The 12,848-nt window shown below is 54.0% G+C and overlaps 5 protein-coding genes across 5 annotated transcripts; 3 read left to right on the forward strand and 2 right to left on the reverse strand.

Annotated features, from left to right (window-relative positions):
• Positions 1-68: 68 nt before the first annotated feature.
• SEPMUDRAFT_146554 (WD40 repeat-like protein) lies at positions 69-5,335 on the forward strand. The gene has a single exon (XM_016903726.1). It carries the CDS (start codon positions 972-974, stop codon positions 3,501-3,503), a length of 2,532 nt encoding a protein of 843 aa, XP_016765691.1. The 5' UTR covers positions 69-971; the 3' UTR covers positions 3,504-5,335.
• On the reverse strand, positions 4,851-5,240 carry SEPMUDRAFT_33480 (uncharacterized protein; the record flags this gene model as incomplete). Its single annotated transcript, XM_016908540.1, has 1 exon — positions 4,851-5,240. The coding sequence occupies one exon, from the start codon at positions 5,238-5,240 to the stop codon at positions 4,851-4,853; it is 390 nt and encodes a 129-aa protein (XP_016765692.1).
• A 797-nt stretch (positions 5,336-6,132) lies between the features above and the next one.
• SEPMUDRAFT_146556 (uncharacterized protein) lies at positions 6,133-7,682 on the forward strand. The gene is made up of 6 exons (XM_016903727.1): positions 6,133-6,319; positions 6,414-6,598; positions 6,651-6,888; positions 6,974-7,081; positions 7,138-7,449; positions 7,506-7,682. The coding sequence occupies exons 2-6, from the start codon at positions 6,543-6,545 to the stop codon at positions 7,599-7,601; spliced, it is 810 nt and encodes a 269-aa protein (XP_016765693.1). The 5' UTR covers positions 6,133-6,319; positions 6,414-6,542; the 3' UTR covers positions 7,602-7,682.
• A 113-nt stretch (positions 7,683-7,795) lies between these two features.
• Positions 7,796-10,391, reverse strand: SEPMUDRAFT_146557 (uncharacterized protein). The gene has a single exon (XM_016903728.1). It carries the CDS (start codon positions 10,302-10,304, stop codon positions 8,265-8,267), a length of 2,040 nt encoding a protein of 679 aa, XP_016765694.1. The 5' UTR covers positions 10,305-10,391; the 3' UTR covers positions 7,796-8,264.
• A 230-nt stretch (positions 10,392-10,621) lies between these two features.
• On the forward strand, positions 10,622-12,584 carry SEPMUDRAFT_146558 (anthranilate synthase component I). Its single transcript, XM_016903729.1, has 3 exons — positions 10,622-10,689; positions 10,747-10,895; positions 10,963-12,584. Exons 1-3 carry the CDS (start codon positions 10,678-10,680, stop codon positions 12,425-12,427), a joined length of 1,626 nt encoding a protein of 541 aa, XP_016765695.1. The 5' UTR covers positions 10,622-10,677; the 3' UTR covers positions 12,428-12,584.
• The last annotated feature ends 264 nt before the right edge of the window (positions 12,585-12,848 follow it).

Below are 12,848 nucleotides of genomic sequence, written 5' to 3' on the forward strand. Positions count from 1 at the left end.
AGAGCCGAACAGAGTGCGAGTGGCCGCCGATCCCTCGGTGTTGGTGTGATCGTGGTTGGGGACTTTGGGTCATCATTAGGTATCAAGGGGTCCCCATTACCTCCTAGACCCAAATCAAGCCATCCAGCACGTTCCCAGCACGCAGAGAGCAGCGCCTGAACGCACCGCACCGCACCGCACCGCAACGCAGCCACGGATCCAGCGAGAGCGAGAAGGGAATTGGAAGCAGAATAGTCTGGTCCTGGTTCCTTGGCCCCGGCCCTGGCCCTTCTGCTAGTAGGTACTGCTACTACTACTGCTACCAGCCTACCACTGCTGCTGCTGCTGTGTCCTGACTGTGTCCTCTGTCTGTCTTCCCGAGGTGGCGGTGTTGTGTCCGCTGCATACGCATTACACGTATAAACATCAGTAGCCCTGCTGCTCACCCGCCCTCACCGACCTTGCCTTGCTGCTCCTCCGCGCGCGCTATTCTTATTCTTGTTCTTGTTGCTGGCAGCCGGAAGTCCCACCGTCGCGCGTTTCTGTCGTGCGTCCTTGACTTGATCCTACTCCTGGTCCCGCCGCACTTAATCACAACGCTCCTTACAACGTCCGCACTCCGCACGCTGGACGTCCATATACACGACTCCGACCACGACGTTGCCGCCGTCGCCGCCCGTACATCCGCCGCCGCCGTCGCCGTCGCCGTCGCCGCCTCCTCCTCCTCTCCTCTCACCTGTTACCACTCCCGGTGCGAGGACACGCAGCCGCCCTCTGCACCTGCCAGTAGCGTTAGCATTGGTCTGAGAACCAACACTGCGCTGTCTGTCTGTCGACTGGACGACGTAGCGGACCTGCATCGGTCGGAACGGGCATCATCAACAACGCATACATCCCATCACACCCAGCCCAGTACACATTCACTACCATCCGCCCGACCAACTCCTCGCTCTCCCCTCCCCTCGCGCTGCACACCAGCTGTGGCCGCCACGATGCAGGACGGCACATCGTCCCCTACGCCCTCCTCCCTCCTCCCTGGATACACTCCTCATCGACCGCAGATGCCCACGGAGCGTCCCCATACTATGCACGCTTCGCCTGCTTTCAGCTTCGTCGCCGAACAGAATGATCAGGAGTACGACTCGGTGTCCGATCACGGAGAATCCACGCCGCGTGCGTCCGCTGTTGAGCCCATATGCTCCAGGGGTGCTGATGTACAACGAAGACGAATGTCCCGCGACGACACTGCCAATGATATGCACATGTTCGCTGGGTCAGGCGATGTGCACGCTGTCGCTGCCGATAGCGAGGCCGGTGCGGTCGACACCTTTGGATTGTTATGGGGGGAGATACCACCCCATCTGACTGAAGATGAATACCGCATTGAGCATGCTCGTCTGCAGCAGCTGCAGCAGCAGCAAAGAGCCAGAAAAGGGCCATCATCAGGCGTGATCACGGACGCAGAGCACGCCGAGTCGTCCAAGTCGTCATCATCCATTGGCAGGCGCTTCTCCAAGTACTCCAAGGACCGCGTGAACAACCTGCGTGAGAGCATGCACCGGTATGCACTGCCCGTGTCAGTTGGACGTGCCAGGAGATCAAGCACACCCAACCCCATTGACTGCCAGGACGTGGCATGTCTGAACTCTGCCATGCAGTTATCCAAACAACCCACGTCTCCCTCCAAACGCAGCGCGCGACACGACATTGACAGACCGCGCAAGTACAGAAACAACCTTTTTCCCACCGGAGACCGCAAAGACACCCCTGCTCCTACCACACTTGGGCAAGGTCTGCCCGTTCGACCTGCCACAAGCAGTCGCTACGTTCCTGCCATTAGCTCTGCCCCTGGAGGTGACGCTGCCCGAAAGGCTGCTGCTATGCACAATAACACACTACCAACACCCTCTACCATATCGGACTGGGTCATCCCGGAGCAGGACTCGGACCACCGCAGACATCGTTTAGGCTCTATGAGCAGCGCAGCCGACAGTGGGGCAGACTTATCAACTTACAGCGGTTCTGATCTGGGCTCAACCCGCGACGTAGACGGGGATGTCACCATGATGGAATACGCCGACCCTCCTACTCGAGACTTCACCAAGTTATTCCCTGTCGAGCTTTCTTACACCATATTTGAGTACTTGAGCCACAAGGATCTTCTGCAAGCGGAGCAAGTCTGTCACAAGTGGAAGAAGCTAGGCGAGCACGCATCTGTCTGGCGTACCATCTTTCATCGCCGATACCAGCGACAAGTCTTCACCAACCCTGCGCCTGTCCAAGTCGGAGGCAACGGCATAGGACTCCCGAATTTGAAATTCCCTAAGCAAGAATGGCGCAAGATGTACAAGGCTCGCGTCGAGCTCGAGAGGAACTGGAGACAAGGTGCAGGCAATGCAGGTAAAGCAGTATACTTGTCTGGTCATACCGACAGCGTTTATTGTCTCCAGTTTGACGAAGAGAAGATTATTACAGGCTCGCGCGACCGCACCATCCGAGTTTGGGACATCAACACCTATCAATGCCTGAAAGTTATTGGTGGCCCGAACGTGAGGCCGGTAGCGGGCCCCAAGGTGCTTCGTACTGTTGACTACCCGCATTTTCATATGGCGACCGCCAGTGTGAATGGGACTGCTTACGGGGACAACATTTATCACCAGCCAAATCAATATCACGACGCCAGCATTCTGTGCCTCCAATACGACGAGAAGATTCTCGTGACTGGCTCGTCCGATTCAGATTTGATTGTATGGAACATCCACGACTATTCTTTCAACAGACGACTGAGCAAGCACACCGGTGGTGTCTTGGATGTTGCTCTTGACGCCAAACACATCATCTCTTGCAGCAAGGACTCGAAAATCATCGTCTGGGACCGGGAAACATACGAGGCAAAGGGCGAGCTTACTGGTCATAGAGGCCCAGTCAATGCTGTACAGCTTCGAGGCCACCTGCTTGTCAGTGCCAGTGGCGATGGTATCGCTCGTCTGTGGGATATCAACCAAATGAAGCTTATCAAAGAGTTCAGTCCTAAGGAGCGAGGTCTTGCTGCAGTGGAGTTCAGTGAAGATATGAAGCATGTCCTGGCCGGTGGTAACGATAACATTACCTACAAGTTCGAGACCGAGACTGGTCGCGAGGTCATGCAATACACTGGCCATACACAACTCGTCCGGTCACTGTGGCTGGATAGCGCCAATGAGAGGGTGGTCTCTGGCAGCTACGATCTCGATCTCCGCGTATACGACTTCAACACTGGCGCAGAGCTTTGGCGCGGCGAAGAATGGACAACAAGCTGGATGCTAGCAGCGAAGTCGGACTATCGTCGAATCGTGGCTACCAGTCAGGATGGTCGGATATTGATTGTTGATTTTGGCATACTCAAGGGTGCGCCATGCTATCAATCTCGTGACGGTCAGCCTATTGAGAACATCGATCTTCTTCGCGGTATCGAACGTACCAGCCAGATTAAGTTTCGCGATCCATTTGCACAGCGCAGAGACACTGTCATCCGCAGGTCTTAGCAGGCGCGGGTACTGATGATCTGACAGTTGCCATGGATCAGCTAAATCTTCAACCTCTTCGACTCTGGCGGTAGAGAAATGCGTCATTGAGGAAGATCAAGCACTGCGGCTTCCTGTTCCGCATGCAGCCTTTAGGCACGCTGCGCGAAGATGGTGAGCATCCTGTGCCATGTCCAGGCTGGTGCGAATTACGGAAGCATATTGTGGAGCAGAAGGCTCAAACGAAGGGTGTCACTGCGACGAGGTGTCGTGTTCGAAATACTCACAAATCAATCGTCTCGTGTGCGGTTGTCCGGTGGCTTATGTCTTGTGTGGCTGCAACACACAACCTGCAGTAGAAAGCGAGGAAACTTGGTCAATCTTCTTTCTTTTGGATACAAGCGGATGGGAAGCGTGTCAACTATCATTCATTTTCTGATTGGATAAATAGCTGTCCTTGAGCGAAGGCAGACTTGTTAGCACTCGTTTTGAATCGTATGATGAGATATTCTCCGTCAAACTTGTTCCAGTTTACTTCTTCTGTAAGCATTATTCTGTGCTGTGCATGCTTGGCGTCGAAAAAGCCGTGTGATGCTCGTTCACTCTACGTAAGTACCATGCCTCGGCATCTCGACTTCTGCGCAAGCCGGCTCCATGTCGAATGGGTTCATCAAGGCACCTGACGATAGGTGGTGCTAAGCAGGTACTATGTAGGTAGCTAGGTACCAGGTATCTATCGATCTGAATATGACTTGCCCGTCACTCAAGACGGAATCTTTCCTTTTCTGGAGTGAACTTTGGATGGATCGCTTTGAATGGATGCAAGGCACATGCCGCAAGCAAGCAGAGCAGCGTTCTCAAGAAGAGACGTCGTGTCGTAGCAGGTGTGTGACTCGAAGGAGCATTCTGAAGGTAAGGTAGGTACCTGTACTTTTCCCACTTGCTGTCCAGAGGGGAGGCCCTTCTTTCCCACTCGTTTCGTGGCTTGATTTTCCCTTGTTTTGATTTGGTTTTCCTTCTTTACCAAACAATTCGACACCCTTGGACTGATAGAAGAACTATAAGCTTTGATTTGTGGAGGTGGAGGAAGTCGCACGTTTGCACCACCACCGACCGAGTGATCTTGTTCGTCACCGTTCGTGGTGTCTGCGAGAAGCGTGTGTTCTCGGAAGCTGTCGTGTGATATGATATGTAATGTGGAGGCCCCTCCAGTGTTGCTCCCCCCTCCCCCAATCCGCATGGCCATCCCATAGTAGCCTGCAAGAGATCCATACTCCCTTCGTCCACGACCACCTTTTGTCGTCCGTCCGCTTTGGATTCACATGTCTGATGAATGACCCCGTCCGTCTGTGTCTCTCCCTGGTTTTTTCACTTATCCTTCCCATCTCCCAAGGTCAAAATACCCTTCAACTCCTTCTTCACAACCTCTGCCCCGTCCTTAACGACCTCTATCGGAATCGCCAAATCTGGTGCAGAAACGTTCCCGCCGCTGCCGCCTCCACTACCGCCGATATCTCCCATGTTCTGCATAATCATCCTCATTGCCTCATCGTAGGTGGCCGCGTCCCCGCTCCGGAACAAGCGCTCGACGTAATCTCGCACGTTTTGCGTCCAGCCGGCTGCTTCGAGGCGGTCTTGGAATGCGCTTTGGATTCTTTTGATTCCTCCGTTTTGGAGGAGTGCCAGGTTGATGCTGTCTTGGACGCTGGGAGTGTAGGCGCTGGTTGTGCCGTTGACGGAAACTTTGCGATCTGCCATTGTGCGCTGGTTGTGGATGGCGGCACGCACTGAGGCTGTGGGAGGAAGGGCTGGGTGACGTGCTTGGAGTCTCGGCCTCGGTAGCGTAAGGTATAGTGCGGATTGTTTGTTGCTGCTCGAGAAGAATGAGGTCGTGAGACACGACGAGGATTAGAGCTGCAACGATCAATGGCTGAGGTGAGGTGCGCACGTTAGTTCTACTAGCGTGGCTCAAGCGTCATTTTCACATGACACTAAACCAAGCCAACCTGAAAGGCCAGCACACTTGGAGAACAACAAACACGTCACTATTTGTTACAGGTACCTGTACCCATTGACTGTATCACAATTACTGCCTTGGTTTTAAGCGTCCATCGAGGTGATATCGACCAGGCAAGAACCGGGCCACCAGCCCTGCGCTAAGTGCGTATCGCTCAACTCACGACAGCATCTCCACTACATGTACCTGTAATTTCAGCACACACATAGTGTGATCCATATGTCTATCCTACTGGACCTTTCCCACCAAGCAGTCAAGCAAACAAGCAAACAAGGCGAACCATTCAGCGGTATTGGATTTTGTTGCGTCCATTATGGCTGCGGAATCACTGAGCGACGCCAGGGCAAGTCTAACTTGCTACATTGCCTACGAGGTAGCCATGAGTCGGTAGTGGAATGACACTCGAAAGAACAATGGTCTTTGCATGCTGGCAGACGCTTGGGTATGATCAATGGCATCTACCAGATGGAAAGAGGATACGTCCTTTGAGCACGCCTTTCGGGCGCCGAGTAGTGGTGGCGAAGAGGCAAGTCAATGATAGCGCATTGAGAGATGCTGAAGTCTGATGTGCTGATTGTCGTGTATTCGACTCATATGTCCTCCATACACCTTCAGCGGACATGCTGGGATGTGATAGAAGAAGTAAGGGACCTGACAATTCCATTTCCGTCTTCTTGTTTCCTACTCTGGCGTGCGTGCGAGGACGATCCATGGAACGGATGGGGAGAACGTGGAGGTGAGGAGCGCACCGTTCTTGCCTCTTCAATTTGCTGCAGATATTGGATGCGAGGACGGGGAAACAGCGAAGTGGAACCTCCCGGTAGGTAAGGTGCGACTCATATACCAGGCAATTGCCGCAGCTTCACCAAATTCACCAACTTCACCAATCACCAACTCAGCTCGGCGTCACCTAGCCTTCACTTGGGTACCTTAGGCACAAGTCACTTCTTGCTGCTTTCCAAGATATTAAAACCTTCGAAGGAACACCACGTCCATCTGCCTCCGAACTTTGCACTCTTTTCAGGCAGTCCACTGCAGACACGATGGCGTACAACCCCTATCCCTCCGGCAGCGCCAACGCCATAGCCTCACCCGCACAGTGAGCCACTTCCGTAATGCCCGCGACTGTGGACTGCGCTGACCGTACTCAGCATCAAATGCAAGGATTGCAACATCAAGAAGCCCAAGTCTGCCTTCTCCAAGAAGCAGCTCGCAGATCTTGCCACGCACATGCAGCGCAAGCCATTCTTCAAGCCTGAGATCCAGGGCCACGTCATCTGTATCGGCTGCTCTCCCAAGCAAGTCGTCGAGCTGCACTGTCTTATCTGCGACCTTGACAAGGGACTTGACAGATTCTCGAAAGCTCAACGCAAGACTCCAGACACCGCGGTATGTCGCTGTTTCCTTGCTGAGATCTGGACACTTCGGTTCCTACGGGCATAATATGGGAAGACAATGACTGATGATGGAGTAGATTTGCTGGTCTTGTGCCCAGGAGAGAGACAACTACGAGCCTGGCGAGCAGGACGGTGACCGAAGCAGCGGCGGCAGCGACTTTGACGAGAGTGATGCCAGCGACGATGTGGGTCCCATCTCGAAAGACATGTGTTCAATGATACGCGCGCTGACATCGTGAAGACTTACAGCGTTGCAGACACTGTCAGCAATTCAGTGCGCAGCACCCTTCCAGCCACTCTCTCCTCGCGCGGCGGCGTCTCGCTTCCCAGCACCAGCAATGCCCCGACTAGTCGCGGTGGTGGTTGGGGTTCAAGTTCGAGCGCTGCAAGCACTACTACTACGTCCACCGCTGCAGGTGGTGCTTTCCAGAGCGTCACTAGTCGCTCGAACATGACAGCTTCCTCTACCGTCTTTCAAGCTTCCAAGTACAAACCGAGCGCCGCCTCGACGCCAGTCAAAACTGGTGGAGCCGCGTTTGCGAAAGTCAAGGCAGTACGTCCCAACGAAGCATATTGGCGCGAAATCCTTGGGCTAACAATGATGTACAGAAACCCCGCACCGTCCGCTACGATGTGAACAACGAAGACCGCCAGCATCACAGCGGCGGCGAGGACGACGACGTCAATCTTACGGACAGCGAGTAAGCGCTAAGCAGCCGACCTCCGCCACGAGCAGGCGATACGGTGCTTCAAAGTCCGATCGCAAAGTCGGTCACTTGCGGGCCCTGGGAGAGGACAGGCCTTGGTAGGCATAGGTCTGCGAAAGGGCATAGCAGTCGCTAGCGCATTGATCCGCTAGTTCTACTCAGAACATAAGCTTGAAGGCCTAGCTTCATGTGGTTCTGTACATTAGGACAATGAATTAGGTAGCTACGAAATGACTATCTTACGAATGCTGCAGATGAAGCAAACAAGCGAGCACTGGGTGAAGGTTGGGCAAGGAAGTCGAGCTCAAATGCTCGAACATGCCTGGCACGTATGTCGAAGAGAAAAGGGCACCACAGAACTCCGGTCCTATTCCAATTCCCGTTTCGAAGCAAATACCAATCCAACTTCAATGTGCCGTGCCCAACCCTCTATTCCCATCCATAGCTCCAAAAGAAAAAATAATGACAAGTGGCCAAGAGCGGCGTGTGATGGCAGTCTATGTGCAATTTAAGTGCAATCTGAGTGCAGTCTGTAGTAATTGAGAGTACGAGAAATTTTGGTGTGAAAGACGGGGGCATCCAGTCCCGTGTTGTGGTGCAATGAGTGTGGTGTGGTCGGGTGTTCCAGTGGTGTATGTAGTAAGGTAGATTTGATGTGGTATCAGTAGTCGTCGTCGTCGGCGTCGTCGTCGTCGTCTTCATCCGGAATACCGGTCAAACTCTGCAAGCTACTCCATAGCTCCTGCCATGCGGATTTATGTTGAGGTACGCTGAGTAAAGTTGGTTGTTCCAGGATGGTCTCGTCGTCTTCTTCGACATCTTGATAGAGATCTTGATCGTCGTCGTCGATCGAGGCTGAAGATATCGTCGCGAGGGCAGAGTCGTGCTGGGCACCATCCTCCTCCTGTCCTTCTTCTCCTTCTTCCTCCTGTTCTTCTTCCTCCTCTTCCTCTTCCTCCTCTTCCTCCTCCTCTTCTTCGAGTTCCTCTTCGTCCTCCTCTTCCTCCTCTTCCTCCTCTTCTTCGAGTTCCTCGAGCTTGGCGACATCGTCCTCCTCATCATACTCCTGATCATCTCCTTCCGTAGGTATAGTTTCAAAATGAATACGGTCCTCCCCAAGGGTGGGGTGTGTTAGTAAGTGTGTCTGGGTGCCTCGATCTGCACACGGCGGTTGGAAGAATGTGCTTGCATCGTTCTTCCGTGGGGTCGTGGTTTCAGAGTCGGGCCAGCCTGTCGATCCAGCCAAGGTCACAGGCTCTGCTATCTGTTCCACTTTCCCCTCAGCAGATGAACACGGCGTGACACTCTGGCTGCTGTCTGTGCGCTTGATGGTAAGACTTGTGATCCGGCCACGACATTCTCGGATAGTCTCCAATTGCCAATCGGCCTCATCCTCGATTTGAGTTTCAGCAGACTTTGCCAAGGTTTTGCCCTTGGAAATTGGTGAGGTTGGTATGCCGTACTTGCTTCTTCGCCGTTTGAAGCGAGCTTCAACATCTTGCCAGTCCGAGTCGGTCCGCCAGCGGTCCATCTCAGATAAGATAGCGTTCTTCTTACTACACGTCGGGCCTGTGGCATGGCCACCATCATAACGGAGATCATCAACATCGACCTCCAATGATTTCATCTGCAGCTTGAGAAACAGCAGTTCGCTATATTCGAAGCCAAGATCCTGGCGCAAACCTTCGTTCTCCGATCGAAGCTGTTCGATTTCCTCTTCCTTCTCCTCCATAGCAGTATAGTGTCGTTCGTGCAATTCCGCGAACTCTGACTGCCGCTGCCGTAGCTCGGACTGGACTGTGTTCAATTTCTCGAGCAAGTCCTGCATCTGGCTCATGTACCACGTGCGTTCAGCCTGATACTGCTTCAGAGCCGAACTATCTTCGTCGAATATCCTGCTGCTCTCTACACTGCTGTCCAGGCTAGCGTATGACTGAGACGAAGAGCCACGACTGTGTTGCGGGGTCTGCGCAGCAGCTTTCCCCTTTTCCTTCTCCTCCGCCATGAGAACACGCGCATTGTCCATATCAATAGGCTGTTGCGTCTGGGAGTGCAAAGTATCCAGCTCGAGGTCAATCTCGGCCAACTTGCGGCCGACGATCTTGATGGCTTCGCGACCCTTCTCGGACTGATCCCGCATGAGTTGCGACTGCAGCTTATTCATCTTAACAAGCAATGCCTTGGTTTCGGTCGAGGGCGCATGGGGATTGATATTGAGAGATGAGCGCGCATCGTCGGAGAAGTAGTCGGAAAAAGGAGAGTTCTGCAGCGAAGAGTTGCGCCGCGACGTTTTTGCAGGCGTGAGCGGAGCCCCGGTGGTGCGCGCCATGTTCGTGAGGCCCTTGCTGTTACTGCTGCCGTAGCTCGAGAAGCGCGACAACGGGCTCCGACTGTATTCACTTGGTGGGGAGCTCGAGTAGCTCCCGCTCACGCTGTTGTTCAGCGCCCGTCGGTTCGCGCGCTGCTCGGTGCTCAGCACGGGAGCGCGCGGGGTGTACGAAGTCTTGACACGCGCATGAGTGCGCTTGGGTTTCTCCGAGAGGTGGTATCGAGAAGAGGGGCCAAAGGGAAAATGCCATGATGGCAACGAGGCAACAGCTGCTGCTGAAGAAGAAGCGGGAGAAGAAACAGAAGATAGAGAAGAAGAATGGGCAGAGGGCGAGGAGGCTGGGGGGTGAGGTGAAGACATCGGCGCGGACATGACGGCTCTCGTCAAAGAGATCACAATCCAACGCGCGCGCTTGCAGCCTCGACAGATCCTCCTCTACACCTCGAAGCCGGAGCAAAGCGAGAGTGATGATGTTGGAGTGTCGATCGGAAGATTGAGTTTGAGCGCGCGAACTGAAAACGTGGTGGGCGCGCAGCGGCCGGCAGCAGTGCGGCGGCGGGGGTTCCCGCGCTCACATGCATGTACCTGGTATCCGTGCATGGCAAGAATTCCATGTCGCAACTATGTGTGTGCTGTCATGTCATACACATCCACATCACCATTCGAAGCAAAGGTCCGGCGTCACCTACCTCGATGAGCCAGTTTGTGTTCCTGACGTCGCCTAGGCCGGTACCTTAACACAAAAATGGCGTCCACAGTAAGTGACTCCACTCTGCTCTTCTGCTTGTCACTCACGATACTGACACAGCTGCAGATAGCTGTACAGCCATCGCTCGCCGAAGTCCAGCGAATCGTCGACGGCAGCAAAAGCTTTGCCAATGCGCCCAACCTCATCCCAATATGTTGCTCGATCCCCTCGGAGTTCTTGACGCCTTCCTCAATCTACCTCAAGGTCGCGGCAAGGTAGGGCGATCCCATTGTTGCTGCTTTGATCCCACCAGACCGAATCACTATGCTGATCAGCTTGCAGTTCTCGATCAAAGCTATCCTTTCTCTTCGAATCCGCCGCCACTTCTGAGACTATCGGTCGCTACAGCTTCGTCGGCGCAGATCCTCGCAAAACCATCGTGTCCGGTCCAAATCATGGCCTCGAAGCCGACCCTCTGCCCCAGCTGGACCAAGAGCTCGCACAGTATCGGGTTGCTCACATTCCATCGTTGCGGCTGCCGCCCTTGACTGGTGGAGCCATTGGATATGTGGGCTATGATTGCGTAAAGTACTTCGAGCCAAAGACCAAACGTCCTATGAAGGATGTGCTGGGCGTGCCGGAAAGTCTGTTCATGCTGTACGACACCGTAGTAGCGATGGACCATTTCTTCCAGAAGGTTGTGGTAATTAGCTACCTACACGTGCCCTCTCCGGATGCTCCGTCGGGCGCCCTGGAAAATGCATACGAGAAATCCAAAGCGAGCATAGCACAGTTGGTGCATACGTTGAAGAGCAAGGATCTGCCTCTGCCACCACAAGGTCCAATTGATCTGGAGCAAGAGTACAAGAGCAACATCGGTCGGGAGGGCTACGAGGCCCACGTCACAAGACTGAAGGAACATATCGTCAAGGGCGACATTATACAAGCAGTGCCTTCTCAGCGCATCGCACGCCCAACCAGCCTGCACCCATTCAACATCTACCGTCATTTGCGGACTGTCAATCCATCGCCATACCTTTTCTACTTGGATTGCGAAGACTTCCAGATCATCGGTGCAAGCCCAGAGGTATTGGTCAAGGAAGAAAATGGCCGCATCATCACGCATCCGATCGCTGGCACTATCAAGCGAGGAACAACTCCCGCGGAGGATCAGGTACTGGCAGAAACACTACACGCCAGCGTGAAAGACAGAGCAGAGCACGTCATGCTGGTTGACCTCGCACGAAACGATGTCAATCGAGTCTGCGATCCACTGTCAACCAGAGTGGACAAGCTGATGGTTGTCCAGAGGTTCAGTCACGTCCAACATCTAGTTTCGGAAGTTTCAGGCATCCTGAGGCCAGGCAAGACCCGCTTTGATGCGTTCCGGTCCATCTTTCCGGCTGGGACAGTCTCAGGCGCACCCAAAGTAAAAGCAATGGAATTGATTGCCGAACTGGAAGGTGAGAAGCGAGGCGTCTATGCCGGTGCGGTCGGTTGGTTTGGCTACAATAACATCGATGCCGCTACTGGCGAGGAACGAGAGGGCGCGATGGACACTTGCATTGCACTGCGGACCATGATGACCAAGGACGGGGTGGCATACCTACAGGCTGGTGGTGGAATCGTCTTCGATAGCGATGAGGGCGATGAGTACGAGGAGACCATCAATAAGCTTGCAGCAAACATGAGATGTATCGAGCAGGCCGAGCGACTGCACTATGAAGAGCAGCGGGGTGAGACTCAGCCGATAGCCGATGGTGGGCCCGTTGGAGGAACAGCTGCGAAAGTCGAACTTGCCGGTTGAAAGGTCAGGTATGTAAATGGAAGCGGTCAAGGAAAAGTAAGGTATGTAGGTACATGTAGCAGCTGCCCCCCAATCTAGATGAACTCGTCGGCTCGTCTGCGAGTCAGCGGGCGGCAGGTGTAGGCCTGAGTACCTCCCGACTTGTACTTACTTATTGATGAGAAATTTCACCGACTACCTGTAAAATCAATACCGTAGGTAGGTACCTAATGGATGTGCCTACTACATACCCGACCTAGGGACCTGGTAGGTACATGTAAGCCCTCGGCTGCCGTCGTCAGAGTAGCGTGAGGACGGTTAAAGTAAGGTAGGGGCAGCAGGCCATGTAGGCAAGTGGTACTGTGGTAGGAGGTAGGAGGTAGCAATATACCCGAGCTCTCACCGTGTGGGGTGGCTGTGGAGGAGGGACGAGGACAAGGGC

This window comes from Sphaerulina musiva, assembly GCF_000320565.1.
Source record: "Sphaerulina musiva SO2202 unplaced genomic scaffold SEPMUscaffold_1, whole genome shotgun sequence".
In the NCBI taxonomy this organism is placed as follows: Eukaryota; Fungi; Ascomycota; class Dothideomycetes; order Mycosphaerellales; family Mycosphaerellaceae; genus Sphaerulina; species Sphaerulina musiva.